The sequence below is a fragment of the Hipposideros armiger genome, unplaced genomic scaffold (genome assembly GCF_001890085.2).
Source record: "Hipposideros armiger isolate ML-2016 unplaced genomic scaffold, ASM189008v1 scaffold_92, whole genome shotgun sequence".
Taxonomy (NCBI): Eukaryota; Metazoa; Chordata; class Mammalia; order Chiroptera; family Hipposideridae; genus Hipposideros; species Hipposideros armiger.
This window is the reverse complement of record NW_017731442.1, coordinates 2,752,167-2,762,340: the sequence shown is the minus strand read 5'-3', so window position 1 is coordinate 2,762,340 and position 10,174 is coordinate 2,752,167. Positions and strand designations below refer to the sequence as shown.

The window sequence follows — 10,174 nt, the reverse complement described above, 5'->3', positions numbered from 1 at the left end:
TTTTGTTCTTCAATCTAGTTGTGGAGGACGTTGCTTCACTGGCCCAAGTTGGCACCATCATTGCGCTCTTCCCAGGTGAGGCAGATCAGTCGCCGTCTTCTGGAAGGCCATAATTTCATTATTCTTTATTTGAGTTGAAATACTTCTATAAAGAGCAACTTTTTCTCATCAGCTATTACCCTGAGGTACAGTCCACATATAAATGCTTGATTGTTTCAAATACAAATTTTCAAAATAAGTTGGTTCTCTAGCACTTTCCAAAGGTGGTTGGTTAACAAGTTGTTGTTCTTGTTGTTGTTGTTCTTAATATTATTATAAACTCATGGATATAAGCATACAGTTGGCCTTACCTATCTGCTTGTTCTTCACCCGTGAAGTCAACCAACCACAGATTGAAAATAAAAGTTACATTGTTGCTGATGTGTACTATGCAATTAAGCCTACAATGTATTGAACATATACAACTTTTTTTGTCATTCATTATTTCCTAAACAATACAGTATAACAACTATTTATATTATATAGGTATTATAAGTAATCTAGAGATGATTTAAAGTGTACAGGAGTGTGTCCATAGGTTATATGCAAATACTATGCTATGTTATATTAAAGGACTGGAGCACCCTTGGATTTTGAGATCCTCAGAGGTCCAATCCTCCACAGATACTAAAGGACGACTGTATTTGATTTCCTTCAGTCCATTTTAGGTACTTTTTTTCCACATAAGGGTGCATTTATTTGAAATTTAACATGAAATCATACAATTATCCATCAGCAAAGCAAGTAAGTCCATGCAAGGGCTCTTTAAGAACACCTGGGACTCCAGCGGCCCTCCATCTCACCTAGCCGCAATCTCCACTGGCTTTCACAGCCAGAAGTTGTGGGGACTTTTTTTCCTGGCACTGTAACCCTAGGCTGGGAGTCTGGTATGGAGTTGGGCACCCTCACTTCTCAGGGGTGACCTCCGCAGCTGAGATATCCCTCTGTCCCTCTCAATTTTTAATTGCCACACATGGGTGTGAGACTAGCCCAATCTGCATCTCTGCCCCTCCTACCAGTCTTTCTCTTTTTTTCAAAAAAAGATTTTATTGGGGAATTGGGGAAGGAGAACAGTGTTGGGGAATTGGGGAAGGGGAACAGCCAAGTTGTTGTCCTTCAATCTTAGTTGTGGAGGGTGCAGCAAGCTCAGCTCCAAGTCCAGTCGCCATTTGGCCACCGGTTGGCAGCTCATGGTTGCTCTCTCAAAGTGCCATGTTCAATCTTAATTACAGGTGGGCATAGCCCACCATCCCCAGCGATAGTCGAACCGGAAACCTTGTTGTTAGGAGCACGTGCTCTCACCAACTAAGCCATCCTGCCACCTGTTGGCAGCTCAGTGGCAGTTCAGCTCGGGTGCAGCTCATTGGCCCATGTGGGAATAGAACCAGTGACCCTGTTGCTCAGAGCTTGTGCTCTTAACCAACTGAGGTACTCGGCCAGCCCATACTAATTTTTTAAAAGTGAACTCATTTGCATAAATGAATTCCCTGAATTGTGGAGTTAATCTTTTATGTAAATTAATGTTTTATAGATATCTCAGGAAATTCCACAATAATAATTTTTATTAAATCTGAACTCTATTGTATTTTGCATGTCAAGAAACCCTTTGGGCTGAAGAACCTGATATCTTGCTCCTTGGCATGTTGCCAGTTTGGCTCAAATAAACTTATGAAAACTCTCAAAAAAAAAAAAAAAAACCCAAGAAAAAACCCTTTCGATTTTCCTATTCCTATTTACCTGACTTTATTAAAGATTTGAGAAGATAACAGGGGTCAGTCTGGCATAGTCATAGATCATAGAAAGGAGTAAAATATGTTAGAAAAGCCAGGCAAAAGTCCTCACAAAGTGGCATCATGACCATGTTGGAAGTGAATTCACAAATTTCACACACCTCCTAATGTAAGTAGAAAGACATTCCAGACCTATTATTTTGCTTGTGTGTTTAGTACACATTGTCTAAAAACTGAATGAAAAAAAACATCAATATTTACTGACTCTAGTATGTTACTAAATTAGCTTTTCTCTTTGAAATAGACCTCAGGCTCAACTTTTTACCTCAAGCTTTTGTGAATTAGACAGGCTATATGTCTATATTTCAACTGTGTAAGCTAAACAGAGAGAATCTTTCCTTTCTATCACATAGGATTCAGGCAGGGGTCACAAAATTTTAGTTAGAAATTAGAGATTTTATTTTTTTATTTTTTATTTTGAAAAAGACATAATAGACAAAATACAAAAATAAAACCAAAACAACCAGGCATATCAATATTTGTGATGATATGATACGTTAACATTACATATGTGTGTGTGTGTGTGTGTGTGTGTGTATGAAATCACATGAAGAAAAAGCATAGGAAGATATTTGAAACCAAGGCTAGACTTGAACAGACTTCTGATGAAATACAACTAAAAGTTTTTCTTAAGTATTTAGGCAATATTTAAGATATTATTACCACTCTTCTATATCTCATTTGCAAAAGTCAGCAAAGTCGGCTTCAAAACATGATCCCTGGTTGTTTTACTAGGATATCTTCTGGTGACGATCCTGCTTCCTTATGAACAACTACTTTGCTCATCCACTGTGTTGAGGTCTTCTTGTCTTAAGGAGTGTGATGAACACTAGGATCAGTGAACCCTGGTGATACAGAGAATACGATAGTATAAAAATACTGATGCATACATTTTAAAGCAAAAGAGAACCCCAAATCGGAAAATAAGCCAGGGGTAGCTATAGTGCTGATACAAATGAATACATCCTGAGGCTTAGTAAGTCTTAGAATTCCAATTCCTTATGCACAATAATCTCAGATAGGTAAAATATTTCAGCATTTTGTAAAGTAAACCATTTATCAAAATGGGCCTTTTTCTTTGCTTTGCTCTGCCTTTCTTCTTTGCCTATTCCTAAGGCTGCCAGTGAACATCCTCGGGAATTGCTTAGTGTGTCAGGGTCCCCAAGACCCACCCCACCCAAGTTTGATGATATGCTTGGAGGATTCACAGGACTCAGCATATCATTGTATTCACGACTACGATTTATTACAGTGAAGGCATAAAAACAAAACAGCAAAGAGAAAAGGTGCACAGGGCAAAGGCCGGCGTAAACCAGGTACAGCTTCCAGAGTCCTCTGCCAGTGGAGTCACATAGTGTAGAACGTGCTTAATTTCCCCAGCAACTGAGTCGTGATGTGTGAAATGTTTACCATGAAACAGATACAATGCCCAGGATTATTTTTGCAGGCTAGTCACATACGTATCTTCTGCCTAGTATGTACCAAAATTCTAGACTCCCAGGAGGAAAGTAGGTGTTCAGCACAAACCTCACTGTACAAATAGCTTAGTCACAGAGAGCTTTTATCAGTGAGAGTGGAAGGAACCCTCTTGAAATCTAAGTTCCCAGATGCCAGTAAAGGACCCACCTTGCAAGCAAGTCTTTCAAAAGATAGCAGTCAGGCCTGCTATGTTACTCATTTCTGCACATTTAATGTCAACCACACAGGAATAACCAACATACCTTCAGATTGAAGAAGACTCTTGTAAATCAGAAACAAGCATTAAAAAAAGAAAATAGAGTCTGCTGCCTGAGATATGGAAATATGGATAATACACTCATGTTAATAAATTGTGATAGCTATATTTGATCTTCACGAGTTTTATTGAAAAGTGGAATGAATATATTAACAGAAAAATTTATTTTGGTTTTAATGAATTTGGAATCTTAGTACTACAATATAAATAGGGCTCTTTCATCTTTCAGCATTACTAGCAGCAAAGCCGATAAATACCCATGTTACCACTGACTAGAAACGGACTTCACATGACTACACATAATTAAGCAAAATATAAACAGTTGAATCACTTGGCATTAATAGTTTAGACATGAACTTTAGAAGAATAAGGTAAAGAAGGCATTATAATACCATATTTATGAAGATAATTTTCTTCAGCTAATATTTTGGGGATACAAGAGGAAATTTCCTTTTGTTGTTCTCGCCACTTGAGTATATTCTCTGCCAATTCTTCTGTCTCAGTCACCAAAATATCCATCTTTGCTAAAGCTTTGCTCTGTAACATTTGAAAGAAGGGGAAAATAGGAGAGACATTATGTCTGTCATTAATACATCATCATGATATCACAAATGGTTATGATACCAAAGGTTAATAATAATGCCTACTCTTTCCAGCCCCTGAATACAAAGGCACTCTCCCACTCCCTACCTTAGAATACACACTTTTGCTTTGTGAGCTCACCTCTCCTTTGTCTTCAGCTCCCACCTCAATGCAGATGACCCTCTATATTGTTAAACCTAATCTCCTTCCTAAAATTCAACCCCGCATTTCAGTCTACTAGAAATCTTCATCTGAAGTACATTTAATATTGATTTAACTGCAAACTCAATTTCACTGCAGTTCAACGAACAATAACTGAACATTTACTATCTGTACAAGACATATCAAAAAAACAAACTCATTAACTTCTTTAATCTCTTGCGCCTACTCACCCTCAAGTCACCAAAGCTAGAAACTTTGTTACCTTGGATATGTCCCTTGTCCAGATAGTAGCCACATTCTAGAAATTTGACCTTCACCATCTAAAAATCTACACAATCCTTTGTATTCCTATGCTTTAAATCTTTTATCTGAGTGACTATATTTATTCTCCAAGTTTCTCTGCTTTTGGTTCCTCTGCCTAACCCTATAACCCAGTTTATCAAACTTTAATGTGCACAGGAATCACCTGAGAAACTTGTTAAAATGTAGATTCAGATTCTGAAGGTCCAAGGTGAATGAAGTCTGCAATTCTGCATTTCTAACAAACTTCCAGGTGATGCTTATGCTGATGCTCTACCCACAGAGTGGCAAGGTTCAGTCTACTCTAGCCAGTATTTCCTCTGTGATTAAAGTACAGTTCTGATCAAGTCACTCCTTTGTTCCCTTCTCTAAAAACAAAACAGAATGCAACAAAACAAAATTCAATGGTTCCCCAGTACTCAGAGAGCAGTCTAAACTTCTTAGTCTGGTTTCCAAGGCATTCCACAAATTAACCCTGATCAATCTCCCTCTCAATATTTTAAGCATCACTCAAAGTGGAGTACCACTCTTCCCTCCAACTACCTGTGCTCTCTAATTTTCATGTCTTTCCTCACACTGCTGCGTTTGGCTGAACTATTCTTTCTGATGCATGTCCAAATCTCACCGATTCTTTAAGATTCAGCTCACTACTAACTCCTATATAAAACTTTATTGAAGTGTTCTACCCCCTATCCTACTCCCAATCTCCCTAAAGTGGAAGCAATCTCTCCCTTTTCTGTGCTTAATAGATTTCTTTATAATTCTCTGCTGCATTCACTGTGCAAAAATAATACTATAAAGTCGAAAGTGTGTTATAGTTCTCTCACCAAAACTTGAGAATTTGAGGTCAGAGATTGGTCATATCTGTTTATCTCTCATACCTTGCACAATGAAGATAATATGTATTTATTAAATATTGGAATAAAAGAGTGTAAAATAACTTTTATAGAAAAATGATATAAAAAAAGAAAAGGCACCTGATTAAAAAACAATTCGCTCATCGGGCCGGCCGAGTGGCTCAGTTGGTTAAGAGCTCGCTCAAGAGTTTGAGCTCTGAGCAACAGCGGTTCGAGTCCAGCCTGAACTGAGCAGCCGCTGAGCTGCCAACAGGTAGCAGGATGGCTCAGCTTAAAAAAAAAACAATTCGCTCATAATATTACCCATCAAAAAGTTAAACAAGGGCTGGCAGAGTGGCACGTTGGTTGGGAGCTGGCTTGGGACGCCAGAGGGCTCCGGTTCAGATCCCACATTTGAGGGCCAGTGACACTGTCCTCTGCAGCTAAGATGCTTAACAACAGCTCAACCTGGAGCTGGGCTGACGTGGGTCGCTGGCGACGGCATAGGCTGCAGCCCCTGCTGCAGTGGGTTGCCATGGGCTACCGTGTGTAGCCAGCAACCAGCGTGAGCAGCCGTCCAGAAGCCAGCAATTGATCTGCCTCGCCTGGGAAGAGCGCAATGATGGTGCCAACTTGGGCCAGTGAAGCAACGTCCTCCACAACTAGACTGAAGAACAAAAGGACAGCAACTTGTTTGTTCCCCTTCCCCCAATTCCCCAATAAAAATCTTTAAAAAAAAAATTAAACAAGTAGGTCACACATTTGAGATCTATTGTAGTATAAAAGAACTAAAGACAGCTAAAGGTAATGTGAAGGAGTTAATGAGGTACTTAAATGCTATTGTTAATACTCACCATTTTCTTTAGATTTGCATCTAAATGAGGGATATTTCTAATTGTTTCAAGATGGGTTTCTAATCTCTCAATGAAAGTCACTGCCAACTCCAACAAATGTACCATGTATCTGAAAGAGGAAGAACAAAAGCCAATTTTTTTTTTTTTTAGTTTAGTTATTTTGTGTTCTCTTTTTCCCCTTTAATTAGGACTTTTAATAGAGAATTAAAATCAACCCAATGATCTAATAATAACATTTCTGCATTCATGGAAATATCAGTGATTTTAAAAAAAGGGTCCTTTTTCATTTTAAGTAGGAATTAACTTGTCATGCAAACAGAAAAACAGAAAGAGACAACACTATCATATCTGGAAGCTAGCCTAATGTTAGTCAAACCTCAGTATTAACAATTTTCTCATATAAGTAAAGGAATTTCCTTAGATAAAACCTCATTTCATTTCAATCTACTCATTCTTGCTGAAGAGTGAAGGCAATAAGGATAAATGTACTTCACTGAAATAGCCTACATATAAAACCACTTTGAATCTTTGCATTTGCAAAGTGCTTTAAAATCATTACTCAGTTCTTCTGATATATATAATGTATAATATGTACATTATTGGTATTTTACTGTACTAAATAGATAATGAATATATCCACAAGAATGAGATTTGTATATCTATTATATTACTATAAGATAAAAGTCTGATAATTAAGAGAAGATACTGATTTGCTCAGGGTCAGCTAGTAAGGTATTGGCTGATACCTGCTTCTTTATTTTATTATTACTTATTACTAATAATAACTTACATCTTCAATTTGTTTTTTGTTTGTTTGTTTTTTTAGCTGAGCCATTCTGCCACCTGTTGGCAGCTCAGCAGCAGCTCAGCTCAGGCCAGGACTCGAACTGGTGACCCTGTTGCTCAGAGCTCACACTCTTGAGCGAGCTCTTAACCAACTGAGCCACTCGGCCGGCCCTTTACATCTTCAATTTGATACTTGCAATACTCCTATGTGGAAGAGAGTAATAGAAAGCATCCCTATTCTATGGATTGGGAAACTGAGGCAAAAATTTAAATCTTTTGCCCAAAGCTTTGAGGCATATAAACAGCAGATATGAGACCAGAATTAAGTCTTTTTTTCTCCATTAGTTGACATTATTTTCATCTGTCCCTGCTTAAACTCCATTTTTATATAAAGACAACATTAATGCAATAATAAATTTACTTCATAGAAAACAGTCTATACTTAATAAAAATGATTTTTACCCACCTTACTCTATATTATGGATCTAATTTCTTTCATTAAAATAATAATAATAATTATAATTATTATTATAATTATTATTATTATTATTTTAGCTGAGCCATCCTGCCACCTGTTGGCAGCTCAGCTCAGGCCGGGAATCAAACCGCTGTTGCTCAGAGCTCAAACTCTTGAGCGAGCTCTTAACCAACTGAGCCAATCGGCCTGCCCTTCATTAAAATAATTATTTATAAATCCCAAAACACCATGGGCAAAGGAATGCCTTTGTTTTCACCACAGCTATTATACAATTCTTTAAAAGCAAAAGATTTTCTTTCTGGTTTAATGTATCAGCATTAATAATAATGTTAACGGACACAATCATTAATATATTAATGTATATGAAATAACTACTAAACTACCTTCAGAAAACATGTGTAACTGTTAATTTCTATTTTTTGGTCTAACCTGTGATAAACAGATTCAATAGGCAGGTTTTCCTGGCACATAGGTTTCAACAGTCTTTGCCTGAGGGACCTCTTCTCTTTTAGCACTGCTTCCAAATGATTATTCATATTTTGTAGAGTATGACACTTTTCATCTACACAAACCAGAAACAGTAATTATAGTTAGGAATAGGACAAGTATGTTTTGAAATCACTAACAAATTCTTCTTTGCTTTGGTTTGACTCTACCAATGTCAAAGATTATTCCTCCATTTCCCTCCTAAATATCACCCCTTCGCTATCCTTAAAATCAATATCAATATCAATTTCATTTTCAACTATTTTCTCTTACTTTTCCTACTGACAACCAAACCCAGTGCTAAATTCTTTGTTTTTTTCAACTCTACTGCTAGTTCAGTTTTATAGCCACAGCCATATTCTTCACATAAATCTCTTTTCTCATTTCTGCTTCTAATATTCTACATAAACATTAAAAAACAAACATTTGTCTTATAAGCTATTTCTGATTATGTCAATTTTTTCCCCAGAATTCAATTAATAGCTGCCAACTGCCTTTTCTTTAAAATTTTTATTTTGAAAACATTTCAAACTTACAGAAGTTTCAAGAATAGGTCAATGAACTCTCATATACATTTCACCTAGACTCACTAACTGTTAACACTAGGCTATATTTTCTCTTTTTTCCTGTTTCTCTCCACCCTCTTACATATATTTTTGCTGACGCTTTTGAGAGTAAATTGCAGATATCAGGACCTTTTACCCCTAAAACTTCAGCATGTATTTCCCAAGAATAGGAACATTCTTATATAACTACGTTACAAGTATCAAATTCATAAAATTTCACATTGACACAATACTACCAATATTTAATACAGCCCATATTTAAACACTAAGTATCCCAATAATGTCCTTTATAGCAAAAAAAAATTTTCTAACCAAGTATTCAACCTATGACCATACTGTGCTTTAGCTGTCATGACCCTTTAGTCTCCTTCAGTTTGAAAAGTTCCACAGTCCTTTTTTGTCTTTCAAGCTCTCCTGACTTTGAGGAGTTCCTACCTTGGTCACTTTTTACTCAAGTTGCACTAGTCAAGACAACAGGACTTCTATTTAGGCACAAAAATAGAAAACTTGGTTAGTTTTGGAGAAATACCAGGAAACATAATTGTATATCCTAATGCCTGGTGCTTATTTAAGGTAATCCAAGAAAAAGCTGAAATTCCAATGATTACCCATTTAACCAAACCACTTACCCAAAAAGGAAGGATGAACAACATCAGCTGTATCCTTTTCTAGTCTTAGAAGTGCAATTTCCAGGTTTTTCTACAGTAAAAACAAAAATAATATTTAGGTCACTCAGAAAGTAGCCTGATATATAGACTTAAACTCTGATAAAAATGGACACTCTTTTAACTCAGAAATATTTAAGAGGGGTAAGAGGGGCTTTACTGAAGCTTTTCATTTTGGTGTTCAAGTCATGTTGTGCTCCTGCTATTACTACTAACTGCTACTATTACTATTACAACTACTATTAAGTACTTTAAGTAAACACCTACCCAGCTATGTGCTAGACACTGTTCTATGTACAAGAGAATTGCTGTTGGAACAAATTAAGATTTTTTTTTCCTGTACTAGAGGTAGAAAGTAAAGAGTTCAACATAATTTACCTGGTTGATTTCAGCTTGAATATTTGTGATCTGCTGTAGCTTGGAGAAGTTCACAAAACAAGAAGCTGATTTCTTAGATATATTTAACATCTCCTATTGGAAAGTGAACAGAGAAAGCAGCAGTATGTCACAAAAAAGTTTCTATGTGCATTGGAAAAGCATGCCCATGGGTCTAAAATATGAGGATATATTATGTCCAACACTGGCCCTGAAAAATGAAGTACAGAGTAGAACAGTAGCAATGTGTATTTCCTGTTTTTAAAGCCACCAATATCACAAACCCTTTGCCCAAATATTTAAAAATTAAGAACAAACAAGACTTAATCACTTTGTATTATTTCCTAAAGTATCAGGCACAATGGATTTGCATTACTGAGAGTTTAACAGAGGACTCTGAGGTTGGTAGAGAATCACCTCTACACAAAAGACCAAGACCTAGACTCTCAGATGTCGCCTTACAGCCGATTCTTAGACCACCCCCCCTGCATTAGCCTCTGACCCCTTAGTCGAGAGAGTG

The 10,174-nt window shown here is 36.9% G+C and overlaps 1 protein-coding gene across 2 annotated transcripts in view; it reads right to left on the bottom strand.

Moving 5' to 3' along the window:
- Window positions 1-2,242: 2,242 nt before the first annotated feature.
- The window catches only part of HAUS2 (HAUS augmin like complex subunit 2), an 11,822-nt gene continuing 3,890 nt past the window's right edge, over window positions 2,243-10,174 (bottom strand). The window contains exons 2-7 of one of the 2 annotated variants that reach the window (XM_019645035.1): window positions 9,658-9,750; window positions 9,244-9,313; window positions 7,992-8,124; window positions 6,299-6,407; window positions 3,957-4,101; window positions 2,243-2,674 (exon numbers count right to left, since the gene is read on the bottom strand). In XM_019645035.1, the coding sequence (XP_019500580.1) occupies window positions 2,640-2,674; window positions 3,957-4,101; window positions 6,299-6,407; window positions 7,992-8,124; window positions 9,244-9,313; window positions 9,658-9,750 (585 nt within the window). In that variant the 3' untranslated portion in view covers window positions 2,243-2,639. The other variant, XM_019645034.1, reaches the window with a different exon arrangement.